The following is a 14,077-nucleotide window of genomic DNA, read 5'->3' as shown; positions in this document are numbered from 1 at the left end:
TACATTTGATATATTTTTTTCCACATTTCTATTCCAGCATTAAGATTTATCCTGCATGCCTAGTGCCCACTCAGTTTTCCTAGAAGCAACATTATTTGTATAACAGAAAATTTTCTCAAATATAAGTTACTTTCTCAATTTGTATTACCCGGATAATACTTGGTATGTTATTGTTGTTGTTGTATAAGTTATATTATGATTTGTAGTTAAAATTCAGTAAATAGTTTAGAATATATTAACTTATAACTTCTTTGAGTGATTTACACGTGTATCGTTTCATTTAAAAAGGAACTATTTCTTTGCAACATTGGAAGATAATATACTGACACTAGTCATCCGGCATATGCAGGATTTCGTCATGACAAATGCTACTGGGCAATTCCTCCCATCACAGCAAATATTTAAGAAAGCTAAACATACAGTAGAGATTCAAAGAAGAAAGGGATTCCCTTTTTCTTAATAAAGCATAAAATTTTATTAAGTGAACGGGCGTATAGGGATACATATTATCAGATATTTCCTTTCAGGGTGGGTTTGATTGGCGGGTTCTTTTATCCAACCAGGATTAGCCACGTGTATTTTTTTAGGTTGGGATGAAGGATTTAACGGGTGAGGGGTGAATACGGTCTAAAAGTATGACGGTAGGAGTAGCTATACTAAGAAACTGAAACGGAGGGTAGATGGAGCTTATTTTCGATAGTAGAGGGACAAATATGACCCTTTTCGATTATATTAATTTACCCATCTTCTGAAAATTTAACAAATATAAGACCATAAGAGCACAGTTATTTTCCTGACATTTTACAATTAATAGGAAAGCAGTAGGTTATGTGCACCAGTTGGTTCACATATCAACAGCCAGGAAGTGAACCACTGCCAAGTGTAAATAGTGTTATTACGGCGGAATTTTTCTTTCTTTTTTCCAGTTAAGTTGTTATTAGGATAGGATTTAAGAAAGACAACACCAGTTTGAAAAGAAGAAAATAGGCAGTAAATCAAACAAAAGAGCAAAGCAACATCAGGAAGAGGAAAGGACAGCGGGAGAAAACTTGAACAGCAGAAATCAAATTTGAGGTACCGAGTCAATAATCGCCTGGCAGTAAATGGGGCTCATGTAATACAGCACATCATGCACTGTTGCACTCAACACCTCACGCAATCCCCGCACACCATCTAGAGTAATTTTTTCAACTGTGGTCTCACCACTAAGCTTTAAGCCCTTTCTCCACTGGTGGTACCCACAGTCGAAACATAAAAACAACTGGTGTTAGTTCACATTCACAAATCAACAGGAAACAGCAATGGGCAGACTTATGCAAAAGAAAAACCCAAAATATCATATAACAGGAATGCAGAAGATAAACTTAAACATGCTAAGGGACAAGGGGGGAAAAGGCATTCTTGTAATTAACAAGAAATGTTAAATCAAAAGAATATAACAGGAAATCTTAGAGCTGCAGCAAAGGTGATAATCAGAAATAATTCTATTGAGCACCACTAAGCATAAACAACCTTGGTACCCTCGATTTGGCCTACTTCAGCCTTTTATGATCTCAAGGAAGACCACCAACCAGAGGGCAGATCACAAATGGTCTCAGATCGCTAGGCCCCGAATCACATGTCCAGTAGATGATTCTACTTACTAATTTTAGATGCTTCTAATGCTCATTGTTATATAAAACATTCGTTACTTGCTTCATAAAATTCCTGCTATGCTGGATCCAAACAAACCATACTTCCTGCCCCAAGCTATTTCTAAAAATCATAAGATTTAAAACCTGAGTTGTAATAAATGGTATCTTCTCCCATATTATGTTGAACTTAACTTTGGATTATGAAACCTAAAGATTCCGGTCAAGTTACTGAAATATCCTCCTTGAAAGTTGACTCGAATGACATGAAAAGCTAAAAGGAACTAGACTCGGGAAATGTGCCTGGGAGCATTTTGAAGGCTCTTCCAAGCAAATCGGGGATGCCTTTTATTGATTGAGATCTTCCGATAAAGTAGTTTTATAAAACAAAATATGGTTGAGATCTCTATAGTTATAGTCCAAGGTAGCGTCAAAAACAATTTCTGAACTCTTTCCATCACAAGGACGAATGATTGTTTTCATAACAACATACCCCAAAATAAGAAATTTAATAGACCAACTATGAAAGCTTTACCTGGCATGGGATAAAGAGGACTCTCTGAGTGCCACGTTGGTACGAGGTTAAATGTCGTTCAGCAAGGATTGACGTGATATGACGAAAGTCACTAACATCATCCACAAGATTTGATTTTTCCAACCTTTGACCAATACCATGAACCATGAACACCAGATGTCGAACAGGGACCTATACCAGCAGGATCCAGATATAAAGGTTGTACCAAAAAGCTACCTTAGAACTAATAAGGAGACCATTCTTTAAGGATGTCAAAAGTGGAAAAGATGAGAGTCTGGTATCTACAATTAGATCACGAACAAGTTTATGGATAACTTCTTTCAGGAAACATTAAGAATTGCGACTAACTTGATCAGCAAAGAAAAAGGAAAAACAAAAACAAAAATGAAGTTAGGGGAAAATTGATTAAACAAGTAATTGTTAAATTCTAAAGAATATGGATAAAGACATATCATGCAGATAGAACCGCCTCAATGAAAATGGACAAGATTAGTTCGTCTTTTCTTCACATATACTATCATCATTTTTAATAAAAAGATAATGTGAATTCATGCACAAAGATGAAGAGATAGGCAAAGGGCAAAGCACAAGACCGTATACAGAGGTTGAACTAGCTAAATAAATGAACCTTTACTTCTAAAAGAACTTTTGCTTCTGTGGTCATTTTACTATGTAGCATTCTCTCCCTAAGGGAAATAACTGATGCAAGAATACTGAAAAATTAAAATAGGTCATGCAGCTCTTATGTTGTAAGCACAGTATGCTGACCCGTCCCAGAGCTTGTTATGGTGTAGGATAAAATAACGGTGTATGTTAGCGATGCAACATAGCACATATCAGCCAATTTAGACATTTTTCAGTGTGCTAAAGCTGTGATCATCTTCCAGATCAATACACAATTAGCTCTTAGATATTACTCTTAAGCTTTGCGTTCGGATTGATTCCCTACTTTAGCTTAGCATTTTCTCGAGCTTACATAGTTCCTAAATGTGTTTTTTCATTTGGTATCAGAGCTAGAGGTCCTTGGCTCAGTTGGTATTGATTGTAAATAGCGTCGGAGACGAAAGATCTAACAGATTTGTTACAAAAACTCTCTGCAGAATTTGCTTTTGAGGCAAAATCAGATGGAGCAAGCCTTTGTTGAGTTCAAAGGTATTGAGCAAGACTAGATAGAGTTGAGGAGCCAGCTTCCCCTGGAATTTCAGGCAAGACTTGTTCTCGAAGAGCGATGCCATGTGCACACAGAGAGCAAGATGACGCACAGCTCATGTTACCAGCAAGGTAACACCATGTTGACTCGTTCTTCTAAGTTGGAATTCCCTCATTTCAATGGCTCGGATCTGAAAACATGCCTTTACATAACACAAAAGCCATTTCATAAGCTCGCTTCAAAATACAACTCTCACCAAATTTTGCAGAAAGTTGGCCCTATAGCTTCTTCTCCCTACCTTCCATGTCTCTCAACCCAAACCTTGCCATAAAACTATGGCTCAAAATAACTACCCTCCTGTTATTAACATCACTGGCCCACATTGCCCTCAACCCATTGCCATCCTTGATTGCCGGCTTGTCAAGAAGGGAACAAGGTTGTTCCAAAAGTCTTGGTTCAATGGTAGTCAACAACACCAGAGCATGCAACAAGGCAGAACTTCCACTCTTTGTGTACAAAATTTCTTATTCAAACTTTGAGGAAAACGGTTGGTTTATGGGGGAAATATTGCTGCTATAAACTGGCGGGACTTAGGAATTAAAACAGGTCATGCAATTTTATGTTGTAAGCACAGGATGATGATGGGTCCACAGAGTTTGTTATGGTTTAGGATAAGATAGGAGTTAGTGGTGCAATATTTTTCAGTGCACTGCAGCTATGATCATCTTCCGTATCAATACAGAAGTACTTGTTGGTTATTAATCTCAAGGTTTATGTTCAGATCAAATCCCTACTTTAGCCTAGTATTTTTCTCGAGCTTGCACAGTTCCTGGATTTGCCTTATCAATAACTTCATGACTTTGTTTGACCAAATCCCAGTGTTTGAAGCCAAAAACTGATCTGATGTTAACAGAAAAAGAAAAGATCCTTGAATACTTAATAAAACCGCTGCACAGTTCAGTTGCAAATGAACATATAGTAAATAACATGAGTGGGTCTAACATAAGAGCCTAGCAAGGTAAAATATTCCAAGAAGTTCACACAAACTTAAAGATTAGTAAGGACAACCATAAAGGTAATTTCCAAACTTGTTATTTAATTGCTAACCGGCAAAGAAAAGCAATTTCAGAGGTCCTACAAAATAAATGTAGTAGGGCAGCCCGGTGCAGTTGCACTAAGCTCCCGCTATGCGCGGGATCCGGGGAAGGGCCGGATCACAAAGGTCTATCGTATGCAGCCTTACCCTACATTTTTGCAAGAGGCTGTTTCCACGGCTCGAGCCCGTAACCTCATGGTCACATGGCAGCAACTTTACCAGTTAAGCCAAGGCTCCCCTTCCACAAAATAAATGTAGTATAGCTCCTTATGTCCTGATTTTGTTATCCTTTTATATTTAAAAAAGAATGTCCCAAAATATGCACACAAGAGTCAAAAGAAACTGACCGTCTATTTATGCTGGTCAAGTACATAATACACTTGTTATTGTATTTCCTGACATGATTTCGAATAAGTTTACAGTTTAAAAGGCCACATTATGGTTATTTCGTAATAATTTAAGAAAAGGTAGTGAAAGAAGACTCATTTACTGCACTCACAGCATAGTCTAATATAATAGAACGGAGTATTTACAGTTCACTGAGTGAGGTTAGCATTTAAAATTAGTTATTTTCTTGATCCTGCAAACCGAAGTGACTGGTCGCAATTTAGTTTAGAGGGGCAAAACCTGCCAAACCATAAGAATCTTACCAATTTTCAAAGTACCAAGTACCATTAACTTAGTACTTTTGATGCCTTTCATATCTACTTTCTCAATCAAGAACAACTAATACAAGCCTACATGATAGGTTAATATTTTAAGGTCAAGACAGGTATTCCCTAGTTTATATGCCATTTGCTTGATGAGTTATATAATCACAACACATACACTTGTATAGTGAACAGGAAGCATTTGGACTACCTGTGAGCAGTAATCATCCATTTCTTCCTCCTTTTGTTGACGTAATTCGTCCTAAAAGAAACAGATGCATGAGTGCAATTTCAGCAGTGAGGAACAAGAGAAAATAGATTAAATCCTAAATATCCCCCCTGTGCACCAAAGTCAGTGTGCACTCTAAATGATCTTAGCACAAAAGGCTCATAAACAACTTCTTATCAAGGATACCACTGAAGAACACATGAAAGATACCTACTAAAAGGAAAAGCAAATCTCTTTTCGAGATAATAAAACTTTAGCATATGCATGTCATAGTGAAGGATAATCGATCCAAAAGTAATATACAAAAATAATCTCAATCCCAAGCTAGTTGTGGCATGCCACATAAATCCTCACTATCCAAAAGCTAAACACAGACGTAAACACACGACTGACCGGATTATTGTTCATGTATGTGTATAATTTCTTTAAAGCTTGTCAACCTTTCTCTAACTCCTCACTTGAACCAGCAAATAATTATTCCTTCCTTAAAAACATCTTAGCAACTAATTTAGTAGTACAAGCCAATGAAAGTCAAGAGAATGTTGTAGCCTATAAGTATATGTTGGTTCTAGAATCACTCTATGCATATAGGTTAATACTATAGGATGTTCTCCTGAATTGTGATGTATCTTTTATTTGATAAGGTGAAGTATTTGTAATTTTGTATGCAATAACAGTACCAAGAAGATACCAAAAACATCACAAAAATCTGAACTTGTTTAAACAAAATAAGGGAGCCCAACAAGTCCAGGGTATCTGTTATGAAAATTACCAAAAATTCATTCAGCCAAAATACTAAAGTTATAAATACATCTGTATTTCATATAAGTAGTAATAGGATCTTTTTCCCCCATCAAAACAACTATCGTGATAATTAGGTACCCCGATATTTGAAAAAAAAATCCTCATCTTTAATAGCCTAAGCTTCTGTATAAAAAGCCTCGTGTATGTTGTTAACAATCAACTCTATGAAAGTACTCTCTTTTATTCTCTTATACTTTAAAATATATCAGGGCCTCTACAATTCTGAGAGAGACTTAAGCTGTTCTGCCTACCCTGCTAAAAAACTCACAATCGCTCCACAAATTTAGTAGTCTCACCTAATTTGTATGACCATTTGAGTGACACTACTCTTCTTACCAATGATGACTCTAGCATCCCCATCACTGTTCTGGTGTTCTCTAGCCACTACGCCGTCCTAAATTTATGGCAGCGAATTGCAAATATGTCTAGGGTTGATTTATCCATCAATTTCAGCTAACCTATCAAGTAACACCCAACAGCTAACCTGTCAAGACAAGTTAGTTGTCTGAACCCGTTAACCTGTTAAGTTGATTAATCCGTTTTAGTCAGCATAGTGCTGCCGTTCAACAACACACCATTGTCTAGTCAGTGTCACCTTAGACACATAAGCCATTCAGCGCCATGTCACTATCCATTTAATTGTTCTTAAAAGGACACTTCTATTACTTACTTTACGTCTATAACACACCCACTTACATCTGACCCTATTCTTTCTATTGGGCCAAGCAGCTCGTAATATTTTGTCAATGGGGACAAATAAGAACTGAATTCAGGAACCTCTATTTTGTTGGTACCACATTGAATTATGTGATCAACTCATCTAAAAACTTAAGCTATTGGAGAGAGTGTCAACCATAAACAGAAAAAGAAAATATTCTCAAGTGCTTGGCCCAATAAAAAGAATCGCGCACCATACGATGGGGCAGTATAGACATAAAATAAATCAATTAAAATTCTCTCTAATAGCTAAAACTTTCAGATGCACTGATCACACAATTCAACGATGGCCACGCAACTATCCAATCAATCGTCATATCATTGTCTAATCACAAGTGCCACATCTTCAAACAGTAGCTCCTCTTGTCATACTCGACTCCACTTTTTAGTTTTGATTCGCAAACTCAAGTTGTTTAATTATCTCAAGTTTTAGAGGGAGTATTAGAAGTCAAGAAATCGAATCAACTACTCCCTCCATTCCAGTTTATGTAACACTATTTGCTCTTCAGTCTATTACTCTCTTCCAAAAAGAATGACCACTCTAACTTTGGAAACAATTTAACTTACACTTCCCCTTTTACCCTTAATGACAAGCATTATAGCCAAACAAATGTAATGTTATATTTAAAACCACAAGGTTCAGAAGTCTTATAGCAACACAAATGTTATGGCATGTTTAAGTTCTTTTCTTTCTTAAACTCCATACTCAATCAAACAAGGGTCACATAAAACGAAATGGTGATGTATATGTTAAAATGTTCTAGATTTGTTTCATGTGTTCAGGTTAATAATATCTAACATTCTTGTCAACCCTATCATAAGTAGAACTCTCAGTATTCAAATATTCTTTATTTAATTACCTTCTCTTTTACATAATTACAATATTATAAATTTTCTTACTCCTATCATAAGTAGAAATCTCAAATTAAGTATGCCTTATTTAATTAATTTCTCTGTTACATAATTTACAACATTATAAACTTTTCTTAGTCCTAAAGTGTAAACTCCTATGCAAGGAGCCCTTCTGTATGGCTTTCATAATTAATTCAATACAAGCTCTGTTTTATCATTTTCTCACAATCGACAGATAAAAACAAGAAGACCCACAAAGGAGGATATTAGCATGACTTACCTCCTCCTACTAACTTAGCTTCTGCAATTTCCAAGCCAGCAGCTTTTTGCAATCAGAAAGCTGCTACAAGCTTCACGACACTCATTTGAATTTCCAGCATAGATGGAATATAACATTTTATGAACCAAGTGATCAAGTCTACATGCATGCAGTCCCAACCCAAATTTTCCCAAATACTAGCTATTTCACTTGAACCTTTTTTTTTTTACTTTCTTTTTTATTTTCCAGTTTTAACTGGAGGGGGAAGCAAGGACATTTTCTCTCTTCCTTTTATAGCATTTGTATCAAACAATTTAAGTCTTTCAAGCTACTCCTCCCCCACCGTGGCCACTTAAAAAAGAGAAGATGCAATGAGACTGAGCACCATAAGATCATCAGTAACAAAGGAAACCAACATCGGTAAACTTGATATCAGAACAAAGAGAACCAACAGTAGTAAACTTGATAGTGTGTAAATGAGTGCCTGTGTTGGTTTCGATGACTGAGGAGTAGCATATCCACGCCTTAACTTAACGCCATTCCCCCCAAATCCCATAGCACTAGAGAAACCAGACGCATCAGCATTTAGCCAGGCTTCCCAAGTATCATCTTCTCCAGTGAAAATAGCATGCAGTCCCTGCATTGTGGTAAGCAAGTGCATCACTAACAGTACGACTCAAAAAACAAATGCAAAAGCTCCATAAATTCAGCAAACTCATACTGGGCTGAAGCCCTGCATATCGATCCGAGCTGCATAGAGCCCTGATGGCTGAAAGCTTCTTCTATGCCAAACCTGTGGCAGCCAGCTAAAACTCATCAACTTGTATTGAGGGAAAATTTTGGATGGTCAAGAAAAAATGAAAAGGAGAGTAAAAGATTTATTCAAAAAGAAAATTGCACATCTTGGATTAGTAAACGAACAGATAACAAGGTACAATTTTCACATGCATTTTATTTTTGGCAGTAAGTAGTAGAAGCGCAACATCTGCCGCATGCTGCCTGATATTCACTAATGGAACATGTAGAAACAACGCACATTAGAACAGTTACATATAAATTTTTGCAGTCAACATCAGATGAGCATACATAAGATGTGCCACTCTTAGTGATGCCGATTACCTTACTGCGATATGCAAACTCCAACTGTTCAGCAACATCTTCACGCAGCGGAAGCCAATCCAAACCCCCTTTACGAGCAAACCAGTGACCTCTTAAGACACGACGGTTTTCTCCGGTCCAGTAAACAGGAAAACAATGTCTCTTTACCAAATCTACCTGCAATGATGAGGATATCCATTATTCAGGAATTTATTTTCTTTTAAAGCAGGAAGAGGATCTGGGAGAGGAGAAGCCTGCAAGACATTTTAGAGAACCATAACAAGAAGATTTTTATTTTGTTATTATCGATAAAGTAATAGTTATATTGACATCATGGGAAATTACCACTATACAAGTGGTACACAAAAAGAGCAGTGGACTACAAAAAAGATATGATTCACTACAAATGATACTCGATCATCAAGACTAACAGGGACCTCATTATTGAACCAAAAATTCACTGATTCCAATCTCATCATCAAAAAATCCAAGAATTACCAATTCACATAATCATAGGCCTTTCCCAAGGTCCGACACAATGCAGTGCCAATCTTGATCACCGTCACAAAGAGTTTCAAGACTTCATTCTGGAAAGTAGTCTACTTAGCACGAGCGAAGAAACAGAAGTGGATTTACCACAATAGAAGCAATAAGCTAATCATGCATGCACCCACAAACTATTTTCTTTCCTCTCCTTTTTCTATTAAGACACCCACAAAGTTTTGGAAGTGTTACATCCCGTACTTTTCTATATTGGATTTGTCATAAGATAGTTTATTTAAGTTCATGGACAAGACTATTTTTGAGATTATAAGTATTTGTGATATTCCAAACAAGTGATAAGTGTCATGAAGATCAGAGGGTAAACGAATCGAAGAAATTGAGTATCGTCGAAGTTTGACATTTTGAGGTGAAATAAGGTCCAAGCTATAATACCCCATATTTATGGACTAGTGCTATACCACATGATCATAATAGTAAAGTATATGACGTATATTAGTATTTAAGAAAATTGAGTGCTAGAATTAATTATGTGTGTAGTTGGTTAATTGGAAGGTTGTAGTGTAAGACTAGAAATTTATTAGGACTATTGAATAAGCGGTACGTGGGACATAAGCCATGTGGGATGTGGACAAGTGGTAGTAAATGTTATATATCCATACACGCAAAAATATGTGGTGTCTTCATGTAATGAAAGGATTGACCAAAGGATGACACATTTAAAGAGGAACATTAATGGGCTGCCACATGGAATTAATATGAGCAAGGGTGGCACTAAGTGTACATATATGAGTCATAGCACTTAAAGTGCATGGTTTACACGTGTAAAGTTTGGTTATGAGTCACTAGATGTGCACCTAGAAGATTACACGTGTAGAATGGAAAGGAAGTCTTTAATGTTAGTAGTATGACATCCCGTACTTTAGTACTAGGATGAGTCGTAATATCCATACGAGCTTAAAAGGGATTAAAGTCATTCATGAGGTTATAGAGGATTTGTGACAATATTATTGTAAGACCCCGTAAGTTTAACAACCTTGATACTGTTAGATACATTTTGATATAGTACCATAATTCTTCTTAAAAATATTTTTATAGTAGTACTTTAGGATGATGATTTATGGAGGATTGCAAGGTGACTAGGATGTCACCACGTGACTACATAGTAAGGAGCAACAAGTGACTAATACAAGTCATCATGGAGGTGGCATCTTAGAAAATTGTGGGTAAGTTTAAGAATTGTCTTGTCCACGTGGGACCATGACAACTAAAGTAATGTATGACTAATAAGTGAATACTAGGTGGTGTCACTTTTTGAGAAGGCTTGCTAAGCATTGAAGTTACACGTAGAGCTTATGCAAAGGAGGTTGTCAAATCTTAAACATTTGTCAAATAGTTGTCTCATAGTCATTAGAATAGCAAAAAGTAGAACTTGATCATTCTCTGCAAACATTGCCACTGTTCAAACATTGCCACATGAACAAGAAGTTAGACAATTAAGTATAGCATTTTCACATTCAACACCAAATTCCTATCCCATCCCCACGTGGCAACCATACAATACCAATTAGATGGCTCTTAAAGTTAAAACTTGCAAGATAGCCACAAATGGAAGGAATTCGTAGCGACTCATAAGTCCTTTTTTTTAACTAGGTGGCATCTTTGTAGCTAATTAAGAAATTGTGGATAAGAATGTCCTTGTAGTTGCCACTTGGCATAAAGTAAGGTGGTAAGCATTAACTTTTGGTGACACATGTCCAACATGTATGAAAAGTTCTCTCTTTATCTAATTAGACAGGTTTCCACCGCCAAGGATAATTAATGTTGCATCATATCCTTTCTTTTCCTTCATTATTGTGAGAAGGCACGGGAGAAAATATGATATATTGATATTGTTGTATGTGATGCAATACAAGAGGTGCTATTTATAGCTACTCTATACAAAGGGGATACCACTCCTATTCCAATGTGGGACAATTACATAGCTATCTCTAACACTCCCCCTCAAGCCGGAGCATATAAATCATATGTACCGAGCTTGTTACATATATAATCAATGCGAGGACTAGTGAGGGACTTGGTGAAAATATCTGCAAGTTGATCATTCGATCTCACAAACTTCGTAGTAATATCTCCTGAGAGTATCTTTTCTCTGACGAAGTGACAATCAATCTCAATGTGTTTAGTTCTCTCATGAAACACCGGATTTGATGCAATATGAAGTGCAGCTTGATTATCGCACACAAGTTCCATCCGACTGATTTCACCAAATTTCAACTCCTTGAGCAATTGTTTGGTCCAGACTAGTTCACATGTTGCCATAGCCATTGCTCGGTATTCTGCTTCTGCACTAGACCGAGCAACTACATTCTGTTTCTTACTTTTCCAGGACACCAAATTTCCTCCTACTAAAACACAATATCCAGACGTAGAACGTCTATCAGAAGGTGATCCTGCCCAATCAGCATCCGAGTACCCAACGATCTGCTCATGACCTCGATCCTCAAACAGTAATCCTTTACCTGGAGCCGATTTTATATACCGGATAATGCGGACAACTGCATCCCAATGACTATCACAGGGAGAATTCATAAACTGACTTACAACACTCACAGGATAAGAAATGTCGGGCCTAGTCACTGTGAGATAATTTAATTTACCAACCAGCCGCCTATAGCTTGCAGGATCGCTAAGCGGCTCCCCCTGTCCAGGCAGAAGTTTAGAATTCGGATCCATCGGCGTGTCAACAGGTCTGCAACCTGTCATCCCTGTTTCCTCAAGAATGTCTAACACATATTTCCTTTGAGAAATAACAATACCTGAGCTAGATTGAGCAACCTCAATACCTAGAAAGTACTTCAATCTGCCTAGATCCTTAGTTTGAAAGTGCTGGAAGAGATGCTGCTTCAGATTAGTAATACCATCCTGATCATTGCCCGTAATAACAATATCATCAACATAGACTACCAGATAAATACATAGACTTGAAGCAGAGTGGCAATAAAACACAGAGTGATCAGCTTCACTACGAGTCATGCCAAACTCCTGGATAACCGTGCTGAACTTACCAAACCAGGCTCGAGGAGACTGCTTTAGACCATAAAGTGACCGACGCAAGCGACATACAAGGCCACGAGACTCCCCCTGAGCAATAAAACCAGGTGGTTGCTCCATATAAACCTCATCCTCAAGATCACCATGAAGAAAGGCATTCTTAATGTCCAACTGATAGAGGGGCCAATGACGAACTGCAGCCATGGATAGAAAAAGGCGAACTGATGCCACTTTAGCCACTGGAGAGAAGGTATCACTGTAATCTAGCCCAAATATTTGAGTGTATCCTTTGGCAACAAGACGTGCCTTAAGTCGATCAATCTGGCCATCGGGACCAACTTTGACTGCATAAACCCAACGACAACCAACGGTAGATTTACCTGAAGGAAGAGGAACAAGCTCCCATGTACCACTTGTATGTAAAGCAGACATCTCGTCACTCATAGCCTGTCGCCATCCTGGATGAGACAATGCTTCACCTGTAGACTTAGGGATGGAAACCGAGGACAATGAAGATATAAAAGCATAATGGGGAGATGACAGACGATGATAACTCAAACCAACATAATGAGGATTAGGGTTTAGTGTGGTCCGTATACCTTTTCGAAGTACAATCGGTGTACTAGGAGCAGGATCCGCAGTAGGAGCCGTGTCAGGTGCAGGACGAGAACCAGATGGGCCTGATGTAGGGCGCGAACGACGATGATAAGTCAAGAGTGGTGTTCCTGTGGCTGGGGAACTAGGAGGGATAATACTGGACTCCTCAAAAGTTGGTATGGGTGAAACCTCTGTGGTTGAAGGTGGAGGAGGATTACTAAACTCCTCAAAAGTCGGTATAGGTAAGACCTCAGATATGTCATGGTGGTCAGCAGAAGTGACATCAGTTGTGAAGAAAGGTTTAGACTCGAAAAATGTGACGTCAGCTGACATAAGGTACCTATGAAGATCAGGTGAATAACAACGATATCCCTTCTGAACACGAGAATAACCAAGGAAGACACACTTGAGAGCACGAGGAGCTAACTTATCTTTCCCCGGGGCTAAGTTATGAACAAAACATGTGCTCCCAAAAACCCGAGGTGGAAGAGGGTATAAGGCTGACTGGGGAAACAATATTGAATGTGGAATCTGACCCTTGATGGGAGATGAAGGCATCCTATTAATCAAATAACAAGCTGTGAGAACTGCATCGCCCCAAAAACGCAGCGGAACACGAGACTCAATTAGAAGTGTGCGAGCAGTCTCAATAAGGTGCCTATTCTTTCTTTCTGCAACCCCATTTTGCTGAGGGGTATAAGGACAAGATGTCTGATGAATAATTCCATGAGAAGACATAAACTGCTGAAACTGAGAAGATACATATTCTAAGGCATTATCACTGCGAAAAATGCGGATAGAGACACCAAATTGGTTTTTGATTTCAGCACAAAAACTCTGGAATATAGAGAATAACTCAGAACGATCTTTCATTAAGAAAAGCCAAGTACATCTTGAGTAATCA

At 37.8% G+C, this 14,077-nt stretch overlaps 1 protein-coding gene across 1 annotated transcript in view; it reads right to left on the bottom strand.

Moving 5' to 3' along the window:
• Positions 1-14,077, bottom strand: part of LOC104227435 (phospholipase SGR2) — a 44,434-nt gene that overhangs the window by 15,203 nt on the left and 15,154 nt on the right. The window contains exons 5-10 of the mRNA XM_070162880.1: positions 9,043-9,198; positions 8,645-8,716; positions 8,408-8,560; positions 5,274-5,324; positions 2,167-2,337; positions 1,079-1,228 (exon numbers count right to left, since the gene is read on the bottom strand). Of these exons, the coding sequence (XP_070018981.1) occupies positions 1,079-1,228; positions 2,167-2,337; positions 5,274-5,324; positions 8,408-8,560; positions 8,645-8,716; positions 9,043-9,198 (753 nt within the window). The remainder of the gene's footprint in view (positions 1-1,078; positions 1,229-2,166; positions 2,338-5,273; positions 5,325-8,407; positions 8,561-8,644; positions 8,717-9,042; positions 9,199-14,077) is intronic.

This window comes from Nicotiana sylvestris, chromosome 11 (assembly GCF_000393655.2).
Source record: "Nicotiana sylvestris chromosome 11, ASM39365v2, whole genome shotgun sequence".
NCBI lineage: Eukaryota > Viridiplantae > Streptophyta > Magnoliopsida > Solanales > Solanaceae > Nicotiana > Nicotiana sylvestris.
The sequence above is the reverse complement of the archived record's forward strand: the minus strand, read 5'-3'. Positions and strand labels throughout refer to the sequence as shown.